This window comes from Gasterosteus aculeatus, chromosome 18 (genome assembly GCF_964276395.1).
Source record: "Gasterosteus aculeatus chromosome 18, fGasAcu3.hap1.1, whole genome shotgun sequence".
NCBI classification, from domain to species: Eukaryota; Metazoa; Chordata; class Actinopteri; order Perciformes; family Gasterosteidae; genus Gasterosteus; species Gasterosteus aculeatus.
In genome coordinates, this window is record NC_135706.1 from 1943646 (window position 1) to 1967409 (window position 23764).

Genomic DNA, 23764 nt, shown 5'->3' on the forward strand with positions numbered 1-23764 from the left:
TGCAGAAGATCCAGCGTGTTGTTATTATATCACCATGGCAACGAAGCAGGCCTCTCACACCGGATGCAGTTTGAAGCTCATCATTCAACTTCCGGGTTAGAAATTGTGCGTGAAGTCTTCTTTCAAATTTATTTGGACGAACTTCTGGGGAAGCTTAACCTCGTAAAATGTCCCGAGGCTCGAGTGCAGGGTTCGATCGACACATCACCATCTTCTCCCCCGAAGGAAGACTTTACCAAGTCGGTCAGTATGCGGACCTGTGCACTCGAAAGCCGGCCGGCAAGCTCGCTCGCTTGCTTGCTAGCTAGCGTTAGCCAAGTGCTCTGTCATGGTTCGTGCTGTCAACTTGGCTACTCGTGAGCTGACTAATGAAACGCCGTCAAAGCGAAAGTAGTTTCATATAAAGCGGATCGAGCTGGTCTTGTGCCAGCTGTTATTTTGACGTCCACGTTGCTCATTATCCCTCTGAACGGAAAGCGCGTCTCACGGCAGCTAGCTGGCTCGTTAGCATAAGTAGCATTGCAGTCAAGCGAGCTGATTCACAGCCCCTGCAGTCAACTTGCCTTCGGCCGAAATGTTGCGATGACGTTTGATCTCGTTTTAGCATTTTGAAAGCAACTACTTTCGTTTTTTGAAGTTGTCTCTGTGGCTTTTAACTTGTGGACATGGACCATCTGATTGTGTTAAGCTAACTGATCGATGGCCCTGATCCCGGCCCACACAAACAATGTTTGTACATGTTGAGTTGTGCTTGTTCCCTACACTCACTCCTACTTTACATACTCGCGTTTTCGGATGATGACGTGAACTCAAAAACACCCTGTTGTGTGTTTTTATTTACAGAATATGCTTTCAAGGCCATAAACCAAGGTGGACTCACGTCAGTAGCCGCCAGAGGGAAGGACTGTGCGATTGTTGTAACACAAAAGAAAGTACCGGTGAGTCTCTCCGCACTGTTACCTGGTAACGGAAAGCAGTTGTGGAATCGCCATGGCAACGTGATATGTTCCATGATAAATGTAGTGTCCATATTCACACATCGTCTCTTCCACTTGTGGCTACTTAATCTTTGACTATTGGTAAAGTAGTTCACATCCAAGAGATTTCTATATTGTGTGTGAACGAGATATTTCTGTTAAAATAGTGACAATTTCCGACCCCAAAAATTGTTTGCCAGCAGAAAAAAATGCTTCATTATTTTTCAGTTTATAGTATATAAAAAAAAAAAATGTTTTAATGTCCATACAAATATTTGAGTCAATACTGATTTTTATTTCATTCGGATGAAATTAAGACCCAAGGCATTTCTTTCTTCTATTACATCTGTTGGATGCAGTAATGCCCTGAGGGGACGGGGCGGCCGTCCCTTTTATGACACATTCATGAATGTTTTATAAAATCCCTACAGGACAAGCTTCTGGATTCGGCCACAGTGACCCACCTCTTCAGAATAACCGATAATATTGGATGTGTGATGTCGGGGATGACCGGTAAGCTTTGGCGAGTACATTAAATCTCCGTATTAAATTTGTTTTGTTTCGTATGGCCCAAAATCAGACATGACAAGTTTTCCTCAGACTGCTTTATTTTGTGTACACATGCAACTTCTTCTCTTCTGGAACCATCACATTGCTACAGGAATAAAAATCCCCATCAGAAAAACGTTCAATGGGGGTAAAAAGGAATGAACCTCAGAAAAAACCTGCAACCTGCAGACTTTTAGGATGGACAGAATGTGACAGATTTCAAGTGTAGATCAAAAATCAGGTGACATGTCAAAGGGGCGTGACGAAGGACAGTAACAAGTGGAAGTGTGAAGGTTCTCTGCATCCTGATCTTAGTGTTAATAGTGCAGTTTAATTTAGTTCAAAAAAAAAAAAAAATGGCAGTTTCTTTTTAAATAGAAAATGATGATGTCTCGTCGATATCTTTATTCCTCTCAGTCACAGCATTACCTGTAGCGGACAGTTCCTCTTTCCACACAAATGAGAACCGCTTCCTCTTGGTTACCATTGAGACGCTGCATTAGAGATTCCCAGTTACTTTGTGACAAATTTAAAACCGGTGCTTTTCCCGCCCCCTCTTCCCGTCCAGCTGACAGCAGGTCCCAAGTCCAGCGCGCTCGCTACGAGGCGGCCAACTGGAAGTACAAGTACGGTTACGAGATCCCAGTGGACATGCTGTGCAAGAGACTTGCTGACGTATCACAAGTGTACACGCAGAATGCTGAGATGCGACCGCTGGGCTGCTGTAAGTCCCTTTTCCTCCTTTCACTCATGACGGTAAACTGTCTGCCGGAAAAACCCCGGATCCAAATGACACGCTGCTCCGTCTGCCGTTTCCTGAAGGCATGATCATGATCGCCATAGACGAGGAGCACGGCCCCCAAGTGTACAAATGCGACCCAGCAGGCTACTACTGCGGCTTCAAGGCCACGGCCGCCGGCGTGAAGCAGACCGAAGCCACCAGCTTCTTGGAGAAGAAAGTGAAAAAGAAACTTGATTGGACCTTTGCACAAACTATTGAGGTACTGAAAAGGCTCCACATGGATGAGGAAGGAGCATGTGAAAGTCACCTTTTTTTAGAGGTGGTTTCCAGCTGTGGAGCTTCTCGTTTTACCATTAAATGAATGTTTAGCGAGTCATTAAGTACAATGTTCAACTTCATGAACACAATCTCAACCTCTGTGCCCTTCAGACAGCCATCTCTTGTCTGTCAACCATTCTTTCCATTGACTTCAAGCCCTCTGAGATCGAGGTGGGCGTTGTCACAACGCAGGACCCAAAGTTCAGGTAAATTACCCACAATACATGGTGATCTGATCTATTGGTCTGTATGTCTGTAGCAATCAAGGCATTTGTTCTCAACAAAATGGTCACCTCACGTTATTCTACCCGGAGTACAACAATCACTCGCTCTCAATCAGCGGAGGAAATGATGATTTGATCCCTTGCTGATTGCCCACAGACGAGGAAATGAACAGGCTATAATTGTAATGATAAGTTTATTCTGTGATAGAATATTTACATTTTTATATTTGATCCCCTACCAACAAGCAAGTATTCTGGCTCTCACAAACCGCAGACTACAGGTGTCTGTAGAGGAACAATGAACACATGAACGACGCAAAATGACACCGTCTCGCTGCAGGGTCGCGTTGCTCTGTATTCCGTGTCTCAGTTAGAGTACAACCTTTCCAGTTAAACTCATTTCTTTCAACTTTCAAAATCAGCAACGGCTCAAGTGGTGATTCTCCCCACTGCCCATGTCAGAGGTCCCAAAGCCCCCTGGGGGTCTGCTGTTTATTGATGAACGCTCCTCCCTGTCCCCTCGCTCAGGATCCTGACAGAGACCGAAGTGGACGTTCACCTGGTGTCCCTGGCGGAGCGGGACTGAGCGGAGACAAGCTGCTGTTTCTTTGTTTGCTGTGCATTCTCCCATTCAGTAATAAAAAGGTTTTTCAAGTAAAATAACCGCTGTCGATACCTGTTACCTGTTTATTGTGACGGTAGTGATTATTTTAGCACGTGGGAATGTGTTTTTTTTTGTCTTTAACTGCTGGCCTGTTTGTCTGACACTTTAGTCTTGAACTTGGCAGCAGGGGAAATGTTTCTCAGACTAAGTGTGTGCAGAGCTCAACCTCCGAGCTTCCTGTTGTGGCTCTTGACTGAAATCACATGACCTGCTGCAGACCTCATTTTCTCAACAATTCTGCTGGTATGTCAGAAATAGGCTGCTTGCACTCAAGGAACATGTATTGTTAGTTTCTCTATGCAAAGGGTACGTTTGTTCCACTATCAATGGTTGTGATGAAGCTGACGTGAGGAAATGCATTTGACGTCTAGTTGCATTTCTGATGCTGCAGAAATGCAACTAGATGTCTTTTAAGTTCTCAATGCGGTGATAGTTTAAACGTCTCTTGGGAATAAACCCTGCTCTTCAGTTCATGTTCACAGCCATGAGTCACTCCTCCATGCTACACAGTGCCATTACACCTCATCAGCCAGGGGCATCTTCTGAGATGCCTTCAGGTAGCCGCCATCGGAATGGAATTACTGGTTGTTTCTTTGGGGAAGATCTTCTACGAAGTTGTGATGGCTGCGCTACCTGGAACCCACTTGGCACATATTGGCACTTCCCCTTCCTTGTAAAAGAGTCAGGGCCAAATGAGTGTTCCTCTTATGTCGCGCAGGGACTTTCAACGAGGTGACTCAGACCAAACAAGGAAATCCCAGACTGATCCAAGAGCGTTTTTCACAAGTCTCTGCGATGACCGTCTTCCTCGTCACTTTGAGTCACTTTTAAAACGGCGGTGAAGCACAGAAGGAAAAAAAACAAAAAGTCGTAACAGATGTGATATTTTATAAACTTCCTTTTATTCAGAACACATTTTTCTTGATAGTGTTTAAATTCACACATATGTACAAGTACAAAAATAATATCTCTGCATTTACAATATATTACACACATCTTGTCTGGAGTACACACAGTACATTACAGTATACAGATGGTCTACATGGTGGTCGTTTCGGATCGTTCTGTGATCCGAACCCGGCTAGACCAGACCGGACACCGTCACGAGCCACGTTCCTTTGGTCCCAGGACCAGCACTCGTGGTCCCTCGCTGGGGGGGGTTTGGCCGTGCACCATAGCAGCAGCTTCACAGTCGTTCACACCACCGGCAGACGGGATGCTTCCGTTTACTTCCCGAACTGGATGTCATCGTACAGCTGCAGAAGAGAATAAAGACACGTGAGCAACCCCGACTTTAAAGAAGGAGGAGGAGGAACCTGCAGGCGCTTTTGAGGGCCCTCGACTCCGAAAACGCACCTCGTCCTCCGATGAATCCATGTCCTCCATATCGCTGTCGTCTGATTCGCTGTCGGGCAGCTGCCTGAGCTCCTGAGCCGTCCTCTCGTACAGCTGCCGGCGGATCTCCTCGCTCTGGCGCCCGTACGTCAGGTGGTACGCCGTGAAGCCGCCGTAGTTCACGCAGTTCACGTCGGCGCCGAGCTCCAGGAGGCGGCGCACCAGCGCGGGGTTCTGGAGATCCACGGCCAGATGGAGCGACGTCCGCCCGCTGCACTGTTCCTGTGAGCGACCACGTAGAGAGACACGCCGTTAGCTTGCTGCAGCGCCGGGGGGGGGGGGGGGGGGGGGGGGGCGTGCCTTTTGTTAATCCGGCCGATGACACATACCTGCGCGTTGAGGTCTGCGCCCAGCCGAACGAGGCTCTCGACCAATGAGATGAAGCCGTTGATGGACGCCAAGTGGAGGCAGTTGTGTCCTGCGGAGATATGGAAGAGCACGGTTACCGACCAAATTCCAGAACCATCGGCGCGCGAAATGCCGCACGCGCCATCGTCATCATGGCGGGTGCCGTTCCAGCTGCGCTCTCACCACTGTAGTTGGGGAAGGACGCCAGGGAGGCGACGTGGCGCTGGCAGCTCTGGGTGATGACGCCGAAGCAGGCCAGGGAGCCCTTCTTGCAGGCGATGTGGAGAGCCGTGTTGCCGCCGTCGTCGGCCAGACGCGGGTCACAGCCGGCCTTCAGGAGCCGCTCCACCAAGCCGGGCTGCTCTGTGATCACCGCCAGGTGGAGCGCCGTCTGGGGGGGGGAAACGTCAAAGGAAACGCGTCAAATCGCCATTCAGCCGTTGACGTGCGCGCTCGAGGAGGGGGGGGGGGTGTGGGTCTTTTGGGGGTCGTTACCTGTCTCTGGTGGTTCTGCGCGTTGAGGAAGGGGTGATGGTGAGAAAGTTTGATCATCTGAGCCGCGTGTTCTGCGGCTTCGTGGATGACGGCCAAGTGGAGGAGCCTGTGGGGGGGGGGGGGGGGGGGAGAAAAAGAGGGTTACTCGAGTTACTCACAAAAAGGATTTGAGCGAGGAAGAAGTGGTTCCAAGTAGGAAGGAGCGGAGGCCCGGAGGTGGAGCGTTTCGCAAGAGCGGACTTTTGCGGGGTTATTTCCACCAGCGGCATCTGATGCTTTATCAGTTCCTGGCAGCGGGCCAGGGACTTTCCTGAGCGCGCCGCCGCGCGCGCACCCTAGGCCCCGCCCACACTGCGCCCGCGGCCAAAGCGCGCGCGCGCACACACACACACATCGACGGAGGACGTGCACGCGCTTTTTAAAGGCAACTTTCGACATTTCCGCGCGCGCCGTTGCAGCTTTTTTCCCCTTTTAGCGATTTTAGATGCGAAACTCCCGTCTGAAGGAAGAATCGTCCACTTGTCCACATTACGGAGAATGCAGGAGACAACTTACGTGTCGCCGTCGTCGGTCACCGCGGATCTCCACGGCTCGTGCTCCGCCGCGAGCTCGTCGCTCGTCATTTTTACGTGCAGCTCCTCGAAGGCGTTCACGAGCTCGTCCTCCTTCATGGAGTCCACGCCGCTGTCCAGGCGCTCGTCCTGGCAGGGCGCCGCCTTGCCGTGTTTGGGCTCCATGCTGTCCAGGTTATAATCCATCGGGTCGCGGTTCGACACTCTGCGCACGTCCATGGTGTCTCTGCGTTGGGGAGCGGGGGGGGGGAGCGTCGTCTGCGTGCGGAGGCGCGGGGCGGAGTGGCGCGGCTGCGGGACGCGCGCTGGGTTTTGTGCGCTCGGGGGGCGGAGCCTCGGCGGGGAATTCCGGCTGACTTATCTAAGGGCCGCCGAGGGAAATCACACCGAGCGTGTGCTTTTGTGAGAAAATCCCCCCCTCCACCCGCCACCCTCCCTCCCCCTCCCTCCTAAACAGACTCAGAATGAAAACGTGTAGTTTCCTAATAGACTATTTTCATGTCGGCAACATGTGATTATTTATGTCAGTGAATGAGACACCTGGGTGTGACTGAGAGAGGCAGCCAGCCGCAAAGAATTCCCTCGCCGAACCGGGGAAATTATATATTTCAAGTGCAAAAATACATGCATACATACATTAACGCACATGCGCAGTCATGTATTACTTTTTGGCGTTATGTAAATCCGTTTGCAAAGACAGTGTTGTATGTCTTAACGGTGCACACTGATATTATTTCTGCATGCACAAGGTAAAGTGCTGTTTGACTTAACGGGTGTGTTTATCAGATTAGTTTGCATCACTAGGCCCCTCTCTCTCTCCAGCCAAATAAAACCACGTAAACAGGTTTGTATGTTTCTGTTCATTAAGTATATGTTTATTCTACATGCATTTTGGGTCCACGTCAAATAATGTTACACTCAAAAGTGCCAACAAGCAAGTTATAGTGTTCAGACTTTGTGTAACCTGCGGTGTGATTTGATAATACAGTGCATGTGGTCCGTGCATGGTTACGCTACAAAGTGCAGAGGAAGGAGAAGGACTGGTTTCCTCGTGGAGACTCACTTATGAAACCAACACTGCTCGTTCCACGATAGGATGTTCTGGACCCACCCGTCTAATATCGCACACGCTGCTGCACAAACGATCCTTTGACCCTGGAAAACACGCTGTTAGGAGTTGAGAATATTTTTCACGGTGTTGTAACTTTTCCTTGTGATCGCTTTTTTTCTGCACTTACTATCGTTAATTCTGAGTCTTAAAGGAGGAAACGCAACTGTTACACAACATGGTGCGTGACGGACCTAATCGTCTTGACATTTGAGATAAAACTCCACGTAGACCTTCTGTTTACATTGTATTGTGATATGTAGGCTTGGTGAAAACATAGCAACGGTATCCGGGAGCAGTGCAGCATTCACACCTCTATTGTGCAACACACACACACGTACATTCCCAGTGGCAGGTATGTGATGTCATCATGTGGGTGCATCTGATGAGACAAATCCCTCCTACTTGCAGCCATGGAGTCCCATGTATTACACTTGAATTCCACGCATTCTTTATTCTCTGCCCAGTTTCACCGCGAGGCGTACTGGGACAAACTGTTCTCGCGGCCCGTGTGGTTTTTGTATTTGTTTGTAGACAGACAGTTATTGCTCATTGTTCAGGTTCGGTAAGTGTTGCAGTGTGCTGGTATTTCTTGGTTCCTGCTTTGTTATAGAACTACAGAAACATACACACACACACACACACACCCTCAATAATACTCAATATAAAAGATTGCAATCTATTGGGTACCATTATGTTTAGCTCATTTCATACGGTCCAACATCAAACCGCTGACACGGAGCCCGTCAATCTGCACACATGCAACATGTCACGAACCGCTCCGCCGCGGGCTTCACCGCGGGGCATATTGGGACAAACTGTTCTTGCAGCCCTGCGGTATTTCTCCCGATGTCAAGATTGCGTGACTGTGTTTTGACGTGACCAAATATTTACCTCACATGGGAAATACTGGGACTTCCACTTTACATCCGGTTTATTTTTTTTCTTGTGAAGCTGTGCTGAAAAAGCTCTGACGCCAGTTCATCGTTGAGAGCTGACATTGCCCTCTGTCTGTTAGGTAGAAAAGCACCACTGATCTGAGTCGGTGCAGGGCCCCAGGGGGCCTCACAACCGGTTGGTGAAGCTCCAAAGTCACGGAACTATGCCCTTTTCTCTATTAATGGACTAAGAGCAACCTCACCCTAAATCCTTTCAAAAGGTGCGGTTCCCTGTGCAGCTAAACTTAATTACAGTAAATCCTACCCTCACAGGGTTGTAATGATCAGCTTATTGTGGAAGTGTTCAGTGTTGATTCCACTGTACGATCACTTTGGAGCCTGTTTGTGTTGTTCACTGTTGTTACCCTCGTGATATTATAACAGCCCTCAGCATAATCCAATTGGGCAGCAGACAGCCTGCAAAAACAATTTTCATTCAAATGAACACCGCTTCAAAAAATTACAGCATCAGGACGGCACGGCCTTTTTAAAAAAAAGTTGCCGTAATTGCTGTTACAATGAATTTTTAAGGGTATCTTACAGTATTTCATAACAACTGTAACATACAGTCAAATGTTCATCACTTGCATGTAAATGAACAGTTAATGCCGTCAATTAACAATAACAGCAGAGTACCGTAATTTAGCATTTTATTGAAAGGCTTCACTAGTCGTTAGTGGGACTGAAATAATCAACCAATCAGAGCCCTTGTTGTGGGCACGCTTGTAACGCGTACCTGTTGTCGCTAATCGTGCACTCCCACCAAATGCGAATCGCTTAAACGTTCTTAACGCACCGCGTACTCCCGGGTCAGTTTCCATGAATTGCGCCATTCGTGCTGCACGCAATGGGGGGGGGCAGGTCGCTGAAGTCTTGACCTGAAAGCACCTTAAGTAGTTGCTGCTGCAGCAGGCGGGCGAGAGAGAAAGTTGTAGATTGGACAAGTTTCACTGTCAATGTCTTCCATGCGTGTGTCCAGTAAGAATGTCCTGGTGATACATAGTTATGTGCCTTAAGTATGTATTTATGTGTGAAGCATGTTTAGATAAAACACGTTCATGCATTAGCATAAAGTCTGCTAGCCGAAGGCTAACGCTAATGGCATGCTTGCTTTGCTGCACGCTTGTGTAAGTGTCCGGTTATTGCTTATTAGCAGTGTATTGCTTTGTTATAGAACTACACAAACACACACACACACACCCCTCAATATTACTCAATAAAAAAGATTAAACACATTGTATATCTTATAAGTAAGTCCAAACTGTACACAAGACATTGATTGTCCTTTGTCCACCCTGGAAGGAGGGACACAACTTTGACATCCGTCCTGAGGCGTCTTCCGGAGACGGTGTTTTGTAAAAGGGGCGTTTTGGGACATGTTGCATGTGTGCAGATTGACGGGCTCTGTGTCAGCGGTTTGATGTTGCACCGTATGAAATGAGCTAAACATAATGGTTAAGATGGGGTGTGATTCACTTTGAGTGGCTGGAGGAGGAAAAGCTGCAGCTGGAGGTTTTTACCCAATAGATTGCAATTCATTTCACAGTAATGGTTATACTATACTACAATGACGTGATACCTTATAACACACAAACTATAATCATACCAGTAGTCGTGATCACACATATTTCCACCGCTTGCCGTGCTTTTCCGCTCTAACTCCTAACAAATCACAGCCGCCTCAGCGTTCTGATCGATGCAGCGCTGTGGTCACGCGTCCCCAACGCGCCGCAGTTGCGTTCCTGCAGCTATCAAGCCCTCATTACAAGAACGATACAGTATTTTTTGTGGTGGTGGAAATACACACCTTTACTAAAGTGAATCCCAATCCATCTACATCTACTGTAGTGAATGATGCTATTTTTATTATTTAAACTGTTTATAAGTCGTTTTTGATGGACCAGACAGTCTCAGTTCATCCTGAGCACGTTTCATTTTTCCTCATTTCCTCGCCTCTTGAATTAATGTTACGCTTCTCGTACTAAATGCAAAGTATTTTTTGTCTTCATGATTATTGAACTGTCAATCTTAGTTAATGTTTCACTTGGTCAGTTTCGTTACATTGGGTTGTTGATCTTAGAGGAAATTACAAAATGTGATAGTAAAGCTTTAAACGAGCTGATTTGAGTATTGTTTTTAAAGTGTGCCGAGTCAGCTATCTGTATCTGCCTGCGTTCAGCCTTTAACCAGCTTCCTAGCTGTAGCTCTATTTGCAATACAGATCCACCCGTATCTCACTTTTATCTGTATGTGTATGTTGTGTACTGCTTCCTGTCTTGCAGCTAATGGCCTCCTAGCTCGAGCTATTGATTTGATCTAAATTGTGGCAAAAAGCAAACAAGCCTAATTCCCAAAATGTTAAACTATTTGTTTAATGTGCTTTCTTATCTGTTTGTCCAGGCTACTTTGTCCCATTGTTATAAACGACCAGAGTATTTCCTACAGAATATGTGATGTTGTTTGTAGCGATGATCCGCTACCAGATATCGATGCACGACATCTTTCCCCTCGTTTCAGAAGGAAGCTCCTTTTATTCAGCGATCACTCACTGGATGGTCAGCCAGAAGCGGTGCGTTTCTCATGTGGGCTCGGCGACACGGCAGCTCTACACCCACAGTTCACTAAAACTACACCCACTTCACGTTTCAGTGACAAAAGGAGTATTTTAGTATCAGCAGCCCAACATGCTTGCTGTCTATCGATGTGTCAGGCTGTATCTTAGTCAGAGGGACTTAACCACAAGCCTGCGAGCTGGTGCGTGTTATCTCATACAATCCAGAAATGTCTGTCATTCGCCGTTTGCCATGATTTTAATGGCGTCATGAGGAGAATGAAGTGCTGAGGCGTAGCAACAGGACATTACGTAGACAAAGATTAATGTGTGTTTTCCAGAAAAAAAAACGAGAAACGCTGTTAAAGAACGTTCTCTGGTTTCAGTAGGATGTGATGAACTTAAGACGTTGGTGAGGAAAATTCATTGAGCGTGTCAAGTCTTTATTTGGTTGTAGCTTCAGCTGAGTGTGAAACATCCAACATGCAGACAAGTGAAACTTTCAAACCCGGTGGCGAGAGCCTCCCCTCGGTTTCACACTGAATCTGAAAATGCTTATTTTTCGAGGAACCGTGGGTGTTTTTCAGAGAAGGGGATATACCTTGATTTCCCTCTGCAGGCATTCCCACGGTGTTAGACCAGTCCTTCCCATAGGCTGGGTCCGGGTCCGTACGTGAGGTTTTACCAGATTTTTTGCAATATAAAATTGCTTGTTTGGATCTGGTAATTATTATTATTATTATTATACTAATTCAATCTTAAATATGTTATATAACGCTTTAATCTTCCTAAATGCATTTATATGGTCTCATTCATACAGCATTTAATAATAAAATCTGTCTACTTCTCACCTGGTCCTAAATATTGTAAATAAATAAATTTCTAGCTCCACTGTATTTCATTATTACAATATCTTGCCGTATACTGGATTACGGTAGTAATAGCAGGATAACTGGGGTGTAAGGTCCTTTTACAGAATGCTACCGTTTACTTATGAAGGGTAATCCACCCAAATAAGACAAGATATACAAATAAATGACTTAATTATTTCAGGTTAATACACGTCTTTAACATTACATTACATTACAGGTCATTTAGCAGACGCTTTTATCCAAAGCGACTTACATTACACTTTAAACCCACGGCTTTTTACATTTTTGCCCAGGGAGCAATTAGGGGTTAGGTGTCTTGCTCAGGGACACTTCGACATGGAACATGGGGCAGCCGGGACTTGAACAACCAATCCTGCGGTTCCCAGTGCACCCGCTCTACCCCCTGCGCCACGGCGACAAATTAAAGGGGCCATTTGTATTATAACAAAATGATCAACTTTGCTGTTCAGTAAATTTGGCAACATGTTCACAGATTCGAACTTCCCGGTTCAATAGCTCGTCAGCGGAACGTTGTTAAAACACAGACCCCAAACAAATCTGTGGATATCTTGCATACTTTACTTAACTGAGGCGCCATCGCATGGACGCCATCGCATGGACGCCACGTTGCGTTCCCCAATGGAAAACGCCTTAGAATATCCATCTATCCATCTTCACACCGCACACAGGGGGGCTGGAGTCAATCCCAGCCAACTTCGGGCAAGAGCAACACTCACACACCCACGAGTCCCCAATCAACCTGATCCCCAGAGCATCTTTGGACTGCGGGAGGAAGCCGGAGAACCCGGAGAGAACCACACAGAAAGGCCACTGGGCGGAACCCAAGACCTTCTTGCTGTGAGGCGACAGTGAAAACCACCACCCCACCGTGCCGCCCTACTTAGAATATATCTCTATTAAATGTATTCTGTAAATGCTTAAATGCTGTATTTTTGCTCTGGACTCTTTAGATCTGCAGCCTTAAATGAGCGAACATGAACATGAATATCTAAATAAATGTAGTCTAAATATCTTACTGTTTGAAAGTATTTTATATTCTTATAAAATAGGACTGTTTTTGTTGTGTTGCAGACAATCATATGCGTGCATCGTGATCCATGCAGCTGACTGCTTGTACACAGGTCCTCTTCTTCTCAACAGATAAGTACTTATTGTATGTTCACATGTTCTAGGCCCTGAGGATGGTTCAGTACACAGGCCCCCACCTTTGATCACTGGCTTTATTACTCTGTACAGGCTGTAATCTACAGCGCACACTCCTGCACTTCTGTCACTCTTTACAACTGTACTTCTTGCAAGAATACAATATAATATTTTAAAGACAAGTTCTGTTTGATGGTATTCTTCATTTCACTTCATAAAAGCTTAATAGCGAGAAGATTCCGTGTGGTTGTTGTACAATCTGAGATTCATTGCAAGTGGGGTCCAAAACAGGTCGCTAAGCAGAACTTTGTCACTGGAGTCAAAGGTTTTACATCGAATCAAAAAAGAATGCATGGAAAGTGTTGATTCATAAGTGTCGGGGTGCCTACGTTTCCTGAAGGCAATGTGGTTGAGGAAGATTTCCAGCCTCATTTGTTGAGCTTTCACTCATGATTACGCGTCACTCTCAGTTAATGTCACTCCCCCGGCGCCACATTAGGGTTAAAAGTCTGAATGTTCTGAGATATCAAGCTCCTCTTTTGTGGAACCAGGTTCCACTTTCAGTCCGGGGGGCAGATTCGGTCAGCTCTTTTAAAGTAAAACTTAAAACTTTCCTCTTTGATTGTGCCTATAGTTTGGGCTGGCTCAGGTGAGCCCGGACCAGCCCTTAGTTAAGCTGCTACAGGCTTAGACTGCCGGGGGACTTCTTAGGACACACCGAGCTCCTGGGATCCTCCTCTGACGTTCTCCTTAAGGTTTCTTCCCTTTTTTTCCCTCTTGGAAGGGTTTTTTCATTTTTTGGGGAGTTTTTCCTGTGCCGATGGTGGGTTTCGGGACAGAGGACGTCGTATGTGTACAGACTATAAAGCCCTCTGAGGCCAATTTGTAATTTGCGATTTTGGGCTCTACAAAATAAAATGAATTGAATTGAATTGAATGTAGAAAAAATACGATCCGAAAGTGAAAAAAATCTTTAAAACTTGAAAATATAAGATTTGAATCTGGACATTTAAAATCTACAACTGAAAAATATGATAGCGCGAATATCAAAAAGTATACATGTAAATTAAAAATGAAAGAACTGAGTCAAAACTATATTTAACCAAAAAATACTTTCACTGTTCAAACTAAAACTTGCACTGTGGTAACTCCCGCTATAGTAGTAAGTTAATACATGTTAAGTAACTAACGTTTCCTATTATTATTATTAGTAGCAGTAGTAATTGGTGATTCCCTTTAAACACGTTAACTTTACTGCCTATGCTGTTAGCTAGCTAACCCTCTTAAGGCTAATGGAGCCATAGTTAGCTTTGCCAATATTATCAACCTGATGTATTAAAACATACAAAATGAAACATGATCTAAGTTAACAGTTCAACAAGCATACTAATAAAACAATACTGGTCATTTTAAATGCCCGTAAATTTACAGCAACTTGCAGTTTTGTTATCAGAATGCTTTCTCTCTTGTGAATGCACAAAGCTTTTTTTATGTCAGTAACATTGCACGAAAAACTGCAGAGACAGAGTTTTAGCACAGCTTTGAATAATTAAATTGGAAGAGACTTGGAAAACATGCTAACTTAACATAAAACTGTGGTTCCCTATTTGGTTTTCTGCTCATTCCTCAGTTTCTCATACATTCCTTTTTCTGCAACTAGATCATCCATTTTGTCATAAATCCCTAATGAACTGGACCGTTTGAGACCACAAGTGGCAAAAAGCCCCCACAATTTTATGAAGTAAACCACAAAGTCAGCTACTGACTTTCTACTAGCACGCTTTACTGCCCTAGATGAAAATGAGAGCAGCACACAGCAATGTAAGAATGATCTGACTGGCAGCACTCTTTAATAATCTTATGTCTAATATTCATTCTGAGGTTTGAGCAGGAATTCTGTCTGTCAGCTATTGTGTCGGATTTAAAAACAGCCTTTTTCTGTTGTTTGATGTCAAGACACATTGGGGTGCCTAAACTTTCACTTAAATTACACAACACGTTAATTGTGACATTAGGCCTTTTTGTAGCATATAAACACCTTGCTGGAAATTGTGATCAATGTACAGATCTGTATTTTCATTCATCCATTTATCTACATATCCAATCATCCAGTTATTACTTGTTTTTCTTTTATCAATGTTATTCATTTCCAGTTTGAGTCCAGATTTCACTCTCCAGGAAGGGATCATAATTGAAAATGTGATGAGTTACTGTTTGACCATCTGGCAAAAGGCTCTACCGCCTTCCTGTGGATCTCATGGGAATAGCACATACACAAACAGCAGGTCAGCATGTGGATAAAATCATCTACTATAGTTTGTGTGCATTGCACTTTCGGTAGAATCTGCATTTGCTCACCGGGGAAGAAATGTCTGCTTTTGGCTTTTAAAGCCAGCGGCTCTTTAGCATCTAGGGCGACACTGGCGAGTTGAGAAGGTTCACCGGGAACTGCAAGGTTTATGGTTCGATTCCTGGCTGCTCCATGTCCCTGAGCAAGGCTCCTGATCCCTAATCGATCTCTAAATGTAAAGCCACGCGTTAAAAATGCAATGTAAGTCGCTTTGGATAAAATGACGATTTAATTCATACATTGACCGTATTTACGTTTACAACAACAGTGATTCACATGGATGTTGAATTATCATTCCTCAGGTTGGTTTAGTCAAATCTCTAAGTCAATGTATCTACGTTTAACCAGTGTAGCACTTTAGTAGTCACTAGTAATAAAGTGTCTTTTACCGAGACAATCAATAAGATTGGACTTTTTGTCTTTTTGTTAATTAGCACATGCAGTGAACAGGTGTACATTGTGTCCATCAGTGACACCCAGGTGAGTGCAGCAGGTCACCTCTTCACCATACGCCGCACGTCTGCTTCAAGTTCCCCCGATGACTCAGACACCATGAAGCACATTCTCATCATGAGTCAGCACATATCATTATTCCTTTGTGGCATCACACGAAGCTGTTGTTATTTCTACCCAGAAGGTCGGTGGCCATTGTAGGCTAATCACTCTTTCATTTACATAACGCCTTCACGTATTACTGGATTAAAAAACGTGTCCTATTGTGAAACAAACTACATATTATGTATTAATGATGTAATGTTTCCAAACAAATCAATGCAGTCAGTGACATTAGCCACATCCCACCGCGGTCAGTTACCGGGGAAACCTTTTAGAAACTACAAGTCCCCAAAGTCTCTGTCTATTGACGCGTCTCCCACGGCAGCATCTCATTGGACGAGGCGCAGTAAGGCTCCCTGTGATTGGCCGACGCTGCCCATGTTTGCCCTCCCAGCTGTCTAGATGCGGGCTGGCTAATGCTAACCGGTTAGCTGCTGGAGGCGCGTTTGCCTCTTTATTCGGGCTGAACTGAACGAGCAGCCGCCTCACGGCCGGCCGGGAGTCCCAATGCCGGTCCACTCCCGCGAGAAGAAAGAAAGTAACCACGAAGAAATGGAGGTGGACTTCCCCGAGCAGGACGGCAGCAGCACGGACGAGGAGGACACCGTTAGCTCGTCGGTGTCCGAAGATGGAGACAGCTCGGGTAGGAAACACGTCGTTAGGCCTTAAATGTGTCCCCGGCCTCAGTTAAATGTCCCCGTCTGTCTCACGGGGGTTCTGTGTGCCATTCCCAATGCTGCAACACATGTGATGTGGAGGTGAAGGCAGGCCTGTCATGTCTTTGTGGACAGAGATGGACAATGAGGACTGCGAGAGGAGGAGGATGGAGTGCCTGGATGAGATGACAACCCTGGAGAAGCAGTTCACTGACCTGAAGGAGCAGTAGGTCCCTTCCATGTCCCCCCCCCCCCCCTGCTGTCTGCTCCGTCTCAACAGTGGACTTCATGTTAGAGTTGAATCTGTGTGAGATGCTTGTCTTTGGAACTTTGCTCGAGTGCAAAGGCGTCTCACGGGCTTCTGTCCCCTGTATAAGTTCTGTACATAAAGGACGTGAGTGGGCGGTTGAGGGTCCCAGGGGCCCTTTGGCAGTGGCCACGGCCCGAAACTGCGTCCTGCTGTAGATGTTTCAGAGAGACGAGGACACTACTGCTGTGAGAAGCTATTTGGGGGCAATTCTCCTTTATTCTGCTCTTAAACCCCTCTTGAGTGTTTTCTCATGTACTTACCTGTAAGACTTTGTTTGGCCCACAAACATGCTGAAGCTCAAGCAAACGGTCCTTGTCTTGCTGTCCAGTTTGTACAAGGAGCGCCTGAGCCAGGTGGACATCAAGCTGCAGGAGGTAATGGCCGGCTGTGCCCACGAGTACCTGGAACCTTTGGCCAACCTGCAGGAGAACATGCAGATCAGGACCAAAGTCGCCGGTGGGTCAACTTGATATTACTGGTTAAATATTTACACTGGGGTCAATGGTGGAGTCGGAGGAAGCGTTGTCTCTCCAGCAGGCCTCGAGGACAATTCAATCAATGTGATGAGCAAACTGTTTGTTTGACTTCTTTACCTCCACATGTCACACCTTTATGCTGGAAGAGAGCGCAGATCTCATTTAATAATATGCAACCCAACCAAATAGATTTTTTTGCAGTTGAAAAGCTGTATGGTCCTGTTGGTTTAAAGTGTCACGCTCGTCACAGGGATCTACAAGGAGCTGTGCTTGGAGTCCGTGAAGAACAAGTACGAGTGTGAGATCCAGGCGGCCTGCCAACACTGGGAGGTGAGAGGTCAACCAATGAGTCAGGGCTCATGCGGGGGGTCAGGTTTGGATTGTTATCTCGCAATACACCTCGTTCCAGTAGAGTGCTGCCTCTTCAATGGTGGATGTGCATTCTATTGTTGGGGGGTTGGGATTAAGCCCCCGTACTCTAACCCCCCCTAAACCACATTCAGTGTCTGTCTACCTCTGGAGGTTATGATGAACAATTGTTTCATTGATCTCCCAGAGTGAGAAGCTGCTGCTGTTGGACACTGTGCAGAGTGAACTGGAGGAGAAGATAAGACGGCTGGAGGAAGACAGACACAGTATTGACATCACCTCAGGTACCTCCATCCACAACATTCACCTTCTACAGTTGTGAAATAAAGTAAAGCATTCGTCACGCCCATTTGGTTTAACGGCAAATAAAACGATTAATTGATTCAAATTGAAATCTGCAACCGGACCACGTCAATAAATTGTTTGGGTTAGTCTCATTCTCTGTAATCTGTCCCCTCTGCTCTCCAGAGTTGTGGAATGATGGATTACACTCACGGAAAAACAAGAAGAAAGACCCGTTCTGCCCCGTGAAGAAGAAGAAGCCTGTCGTTGTCTCTGATATCCTTTCCCCGTATTCCTCATCATTCCTCCGCACCACGTTTCACCTCAGCGACATGCAGCTCACACAGATGCTTCCTCCCGCTTCACGGCACATTTGTCCTTAACCGCTCCGTTACGGCCTTATATCGTTTACATGCTGCAGGATCTTGACATTCTGGAGGACTGGACCGCCATAAGAAAGGTGCTGTGGAATCGCACAAAGCGGTGGCCCGCTCACTGTGTTTTGTGATTTGACTTTTTACTCTTCTTACGTGTGTCTGCTCCACAGGCGATGGCATCGTTGGCGCCGCACCGGGTGAAGGTGGACGGTAAGAGCCTCTCCTTGTCCTCGGTTACAGTCAATGTCTGGCTGAGTGCAACCATCGACCCACAGGCGTCGAGGAGCCGCCGATTCAATTCTTTTTTTTCTAGAACAAAAAAGTTCATAGTTGAGCAGGAGACTGCTGTTACTCTCCTTGGCCTCCCTTTTCCTCTCCGCTCTGTGTTTCTTCTAAACGTCCCTCCTTCACTGTCCCTCCAGTCAAGCCTGAACGACAGCAGCATGTGGCGCGCTTCGAGGACGGCCGGCTTTTCTACGACAACCAGTGGTACTGCAGGGGACAGGCCATCTGCATCCACAGGAAGGAGGAGTACCCGGCCAGGTGGGTCTACAGGGGGGGGGGGGGGGGGGGGATTACAGCACCTGTCGGCTGAACGGTGTGTGTGAGTCCGGATCACGAGGTGGATTCGTTGGTAACGTGTGTTTGGGCCCCGTGTGTGAATGTATTGATGTTGGGACAACCGGTGGCTGCTATGAACGGGTGGAGCTGGACCCCCATGGGGCGGAGAGCACCACCCACTCTGTGGACGTGAACATGGAACCAGCCATTAGGTTTCCCTGCAACAGACCTCAATCCCCTTTGTGTACTAATTCTAAGCTGGTCCTTGGTGTGTTGTGGCTGGGAAATAAATAAATAAATCAAATCAAATTGATAGTGGGCCAAAGTTTGACAATCTTAAGTGTGACTCAACGGATGGGTCACGGTTTTGTCCGTCCAGCTTGTGACCGCTCCAAGAAACACGGTTTGCATGGGTTGATGTACATTAGGTAAACACCTTCTCTGTTGTGAATGAAACACGGTCTTCATGGTTGTCATGGTCTGTATATCCAGCAGTCTGGTTCTATTCGGCAACCTGATCACATTCACAAGCGTTTTAAATGGTATTCTGGGTAATGGAAGTATTGCTTCTCCTCTCTGCAGCACTCAACGACCCTGTGAATTAAATTTCTTTACCACTTGAGCAGAATATTTCTTGTTAATCGTCCCTATAAATTCATGTTGATTATGCACAAGTGCCCCCCCCCCCAGTCGACCTTTTCCCATTTTGTTCTGTTACAAACTGGTATTTAAATAATGGAATTTTTCCCATTTGAACAACTAATATAACCCAGTTTGCTGTAATAATAGCTGCAATTATTTTGGTGTATGTCTCCACCAGCTAGAGATTAAAATGTTCACATTCTTCTTGGCAAAAAGGCTGAACCTCACTCAGATGGGATGAGGACGTCTGTGAACAGAAATGTTCCTCCCATAGATTCTCAATGGGATTGATGTCTGGGCCATTTTTTAAACCTTAACATGCTTTGATGCTCTGACTGTATGTTTAAGGTCCTCGATGAACCCCCAGTCTCAAGTCTTTTGCAGACGGCATCATGTTTTCTTCAAGGATTCCCTTGTAAGAGAAGCATCCCCACAGCATGATGCTACCACCACCATGTTTCCCTGATGCTGTGCTCAGGGTGATGGGTGATGGTTTTCCTCCGCTCAGCGTTTTGCATTGAGGCCCAAAAGTTTTGGTCTCATCTGACCAGAACACCTTCATGTTTGCTGTGTCTCCCACATGGCTCGTGTTAAACTCCACCCATGGTTTCTTATGGTCTACCTTCCATAAAAGCCAGATTTGGGGAGTACCCGGCTAATAGTTGTCCTGTGTATAGATTCTCCCACCTCAGCTGTGGATCTTTGCAACTGCCCCAGAGTACCCAGGGGCCTCTGGGGTGCTTCCCTCATTCATTTTCTCCGGTCTTCTCGTGGTAGGTTTGAGGTTGTGCCCTGGTTCATACTTCATACGTAGCTCCTTGGTCTTCATGATGCTCGTTGTTCAGTAATGCTCTCTAACAAACACTGAGGCCTTCACAATATCTATCCTGAGATAAAATTGCAAATCGTTTCCCCCCATTTATTAATTATTTGACCTGCAAATGTGACTTGTGAAGGCAATTGGTCGACCCAGATCTTTGTTAGGAGTTCAACAGTAAAATGGTAAATGAACTGAGCTTTTCTAGTTTTCCGACCACTCAAAGCGCTTTAACACTTCATGTCATCATTTACACACTTATGACAGGAGCGACCACACACACACACACACACACACACACCGCCAACTGCCCATCAGCAACTAGCCATCACACACAGTCCCAGCTACAGGAGGAATGTTTGGGTTAAGTGTCTTGCCCAAGGACACACAGGTTAGCAGGACCTGGAATCCTCTAATTGGAGGATGTTTTCAGATGGAGTGTGAGTTTGGGTGGAGAAGCGGAGCAGCGGGGGCGGTGTTGCACTCGCTTTACTGCACCGTGGTGACAAAAAGAGAGCTGAGCCGGAAGACAAAGCTCTCAATCTACCGGTCAATCTTCATTCCTACCCTCACCTCTGGTCATGAAGGACGGGTCATGACCCAAAGAACTAGGTCACGGGTACAAGCGGACAAAATGGGTTTCCTCAGGAGAGTGGCTGGCGTCTCCCTTAGGGAAGCTCAGCCATTCGCGAGGAGCTCGGAGTAGAGCCGCTGCTCCTTTGCGTCTAAAGGAGCCAGTTGAGGTGGTTTGGGCATCTGGTGAGGACGCCTCCTGGACGCCTCCCTAGGGAGGTGTTCCAGGCACGCCCAGCTGGGAGGAGGCCCCGGGGAAGATCCAGGACCAGGTGGAGGGATTATATCTCTGCACTGGCCTGGGAACGCCTTGGGATCCCCCAGTCAGAGCTGGTAGATGTGGGAAAGGGAAGTTTGGGATCCCCTGCTGGAGCTGCAACCCGATGGATGGATGGCTCTGTAAATCATTTTGAAATCCATGCAAACTTTCCCTGACTTCCAAATGATGTACAATTGTGTCTATTACACCTGGTCCCAATGAAATCCATTTGAATCGTTGGTGATATCATGACAAAATGCAGTAAAGCCCAAGGGGGAGGGGTACTCACGCGAGGCACCGCATGTGACCTGGTAACCTCGTGTTGGTTTGAGACGGGCGAAATAGCATCATGCTAACGCCGTTGTGTGTTTGTGTCACGCAGCGCGATCATCACCACCATCAACAGCGACGAGGTGTGGTTCAAACGCCTGGACGGCACCAAGTCGAAGCTGTTCATCTCCCAGCTGCTCAAAGGCAAATACACCATCAAGCACTCGTAAGAGCACCCACCCGTCCAGAGCGACCGACGACATCTCTGCTGACCTTCTCTTTGTGTCCGCTCTGCGCGCTCTCCGTCCACGTTCTTGCCATGTGCGCACATACCTGCAAACTTGTAGCTTTTCGACAAAAATCACAGATTTTAAATCAAAATGTCATCTGCCTGAATTGTGTAGATCCAGTTTTCATTCGGGGGGCGAGGGGCGTCGGTCAAGCGTTTTCTGAGGTTGGAGTGAGACCAGGTGATGTTTGCAATAAGACTTCTTTGACGTGACGCGTGCGGTCTTGGCCAATCAGCGTTGAGATCTCAACAGCGTCTCCATTTCAATCCAAATCGGGTTACGGCCGATACATGATTATTAGTTTTATTATTATTATTATTATTACTGTATGGGTTTTGGCGCAATCTGTGATCTGAATCAGATCAGTTTAGACTTTTGGTCTACAATGAAAAGGCCGTGGTTATAAAACACGACGTGGATGATGGTCTAGATTTGCTCACTTTTTGGATTACACAGCAATCTTTGAAACCCCCCAACACCCGTTTTCACCACTTTTGCAGGTGTGTGTACAGTCCCACACCCTCAGTGCTCAGTGCATACTACCAAAAGACAAGCCAACTAACGTGTTCTAGTGTTATGAGACGACCTTCTCTGTAAATATGTATGTATGTGTATATTATGGACAATGTCACAAAGGAGCTACAAGGGTGTCCAGAGTGTCATTTTCTCTGGAACGGAGATCAATGCTGCTTAAAACAACCGAAGGCCGAGGAGACGGGTCGCTGGTGAACTGTGAAGTGCGGAGGTCTGTCACGTGACACAACGTTCCCAAACCACCGGTGTCATCGCAGCGAAGCCTTACTCCGTGAGCCCGACCCGGGGCGGCTCTCGGGACGCACCGGTTCCACGTGAATTTTAATCCTAATAATTTAATCTTTAATCATAGATCCTAATGAATCATTTAGTAAAAGTAAAAATGTCTCAACTCATGCAGACGGATTATGCTCAATACACTTTTAGGAAACTATTCTATTGTGAAAATAAGATAAAACTCTTGGACGAGAGGATTTTAAAGGCACCGTCGATGTTGTGGTGTCATTTTTACAGCACCATGTCTCACGTTGTCGTTTGTCCCATAGGGCCTTTTGTAGAATGTGGTATTAAAGGCCGCGTCGGGCTGAACTTACACAGCTATGGAGTCTGTCCCTCATTCTTCCATTTAGTCCGTCTTTATTCAACCTGTTCGGGGTCTGCTACGAATGCCGGTTAGGTCCTGCAGTGCAAACGTTACACGTTAACAATCTGAGGTTGCCTGCGTTCTCCGTGGTGCCTCCCTGTCGTCTTGTCTCCAATCGTCACCTTTTATGTCCCGGCCTCCCGTTGTCTTGGTCCTTGCTCTCAGTTCAAATGTTTAGCGGTCCATTGAGAAAGCGGGACGGAGACTCTAATCTCCAACCCTCAGCGTACGCGTACATTCTGCTTCTTTCTATGCTTTGTGTTTTTCCGTGCTGTATAATGTCAGCATTATAGATTGCAAAAACATCTTCAAAGTATTTGATGCCTACAGTATTGTAAAGCGAGGGAACGTTCCATCATGAACATAAGCCAGGTGTCTCCATGCGGCTTCCAGTGAGAAGAACCTTGTTGTTTTTGCTCTGCTTTTACCTTTTTTAATGCGTTATGGTCTCTTACCCAATCAAGGTAACAAGAAGAAGAATATGTGACATTGTGCCAATGCCTGTACAACTGATTCAATATGTTGCTTGTATCATTTGAAGAGTCGACCCTGCACTTAATTGTTTATTCATTAAAAGAGCAGATGAGTGTTTTTACTGTGCGTTACGACGCGTTTTTATGAGCAAAGGGAAGCGTCTGCATTCGGCTGTTTGCTGTAACAACAAGCGCTACTCGAGTCAAGCTAATTTCCTTTTCTCTGACCAGTTCCAAAGTAAGAGAAATGGAAATGATCTATATGTTATATATCCGAGCTTTGCATGATGTAAGTGTCCTTTGGATTTGGCCGCGCGTGCACACAAAGAGCCCACGTCCAGTCTTCTCTAATACTCCAGCGTACGAAGGGAGAAAGTCCCCTGAGAGGTTTGCTGAACTCTGGCTACACT

General features: G+C 46.4%; 3 protein-coding genes across 3 annotated transcripts; 2 read left to right on the forward strand and 1 right to left on the reverse strand.

Annotated features, from left to right (window-relative positions):
• Nucleotides 1-34: 34 nt before the first annotated feature.
• On the forward strand, nucleotides 35-3470 carry LOC120808141 (proteasome subunit alpha type-6). The gene is made up of 7 exons (XM_040160796.2): nucleotides 35-243; nucleotides 844-938; nucleotides 1409-1490; nucleotides 2095-2250; nucleotides 2349-2527; nucleotides 2698-2792; nucleotides 3339-3470. The coding sequence occupies exons 1-7, from the start codon at nucleotides 168-170 to the stop codon at nucleotides 3394-3396; spliced, it is 741 nt and encodes a 246-aa protein (XP_040016730.1). The 5' UTR covers nucleotides 35-167; the 3' UTR covers nucleotides 3397-3470.
• Nucleotides 3471-4354: 884 nt separating this feature from the next.
• LOC120808140 (NF-kappa-B inhibitor alpha) lies at nucleotides 4355-7984 on the reverse strand. Its single transcript, XM_040160795.2, has 6 exons — nucleotides 6268-7984; nucleotides 5713-5818; nucleotides 5401-5608; nucleotides 5199-5287; nucleotides 4831-5091; nucleotides 4355-4730 (listed from the first exon to the last, which is right to left on the reverse strand). The coding sequence occupies exons 1-6, from the start codon at nucleotides 6501-6503 to the stop codon at nucleotides 4701-4703; spliced, it is 930 nt and encodes a 309-aa protein (XP_040016729.2). The 5' UTR covers nucleotides 6504-7984; the 3' UTR covers nucleotides 4355-4700.
• Nucleotides 7985-15809: 7825 nt separating this feature from the next.
• LOC120808218 (breast cancer metastasis-suppressor 1-like protein-A) lies at nucleotides 15810-23476 on the forward strand. The gene is made up of 10 exons (XM_040160923.2): nucleotides 15810-16465; nucleotides 16614-16704; nucleotides 17117-17244; nucleotides 17515-17594; nucleotides 17821-17917; nucleotides 18102-18191; nucleotides 18311-18375; nucleotides 18463-18502; nucleotides 18715-18835; nucleotides 21527-23476. Exons 1-10 carry the CDS (start codon nucleotides 16330-16332, stop codon nucleotides 21642-21644), a joined length of 966 nt encoding a protein of 321 aa, XP_040016857.1. The 5' UTR covers nucleotides 15810-16329; the 3' UTR covers nucleotides 21645-23476.
• The last annotated feature ends 288 nt before the right edge of the window (nucleotides 23477-23764 follow it).

What these genes read in the sequence shown, in the direction of transcription:
- LOC120808140 (XM_040160795.2), bottom strand. Translation starts at nt 6,503, where the DNA reads ATGGACGTGCGCAGAGTGTCGAACCGCGACCCGATGGATTATAACCTG. An exon ending in GTGACCGACGACGGCGACAC is followed by an intron (nt 5,819 to 6,267) that starts GTAAGTTGTCTC and finishes CCCCCCCCACAG; the next exon opens with GCTCCTCCACTTGGCCGTCA. An exon ending in GTCCTTCCCCAACTACAGTG is followed by an intron (nt 5,288 to 5,400) that starts GTGAGAGCGCAG and finishes ATATCTCCGCAG; the next exon opens with GACACAACTGCCTCCACTTG.
- LOC120808141 (XM_040160796.2), top strand. Translation starts at nt 168, where the DNA reads ATGTCCCGAGGCTCGAGTGCAGGGTTCGATCGACACATCACCATCTTC. An exon ending in CCTTTGCACAAACTATTGAG is followed by an intron (nt 2,528 to 2,697) that starts GTACTGAAAAGG and finishes TGTGCCCTTCAG; the next exon opens with ACAGCCATCTCTTGTCTGTC. An exon ending in ACGCAGGACCCAAAGTTCAG is followed by an intron (nt 2,793 to 3,338) that starts GTAAATTACCCA and finishes CCCCTCGCTCAG; the next exon opens with GATCCTGACAGAGACCGAAG.
- LOC120808218 (XM_040160923.2), top strand. Translation starts at nt 16,330, where the DNA reads ATGCCGGTCCACTCCCGCGAGAAGAAAGAAAGTAACCACGAAGAAATG. An exon ending in CGAAGATGGAGACAGCTCGG is followed by an intron (nt 16,466 to 16,613) that starts GTAGGAAACACG and finishes CTTTGTGGACAG; the next exon opens with AGATGGACAATGAGGACTGC. An exon ending in GCACCGGGTGAAGGTGGACG is followed by an intron (nt 18,503 to 18,714) that starts GTAAGAGCCTCT and finishes CTGTCCCTCCAG; the next exon opens with TCAAGCCTGAACGACAGCAG.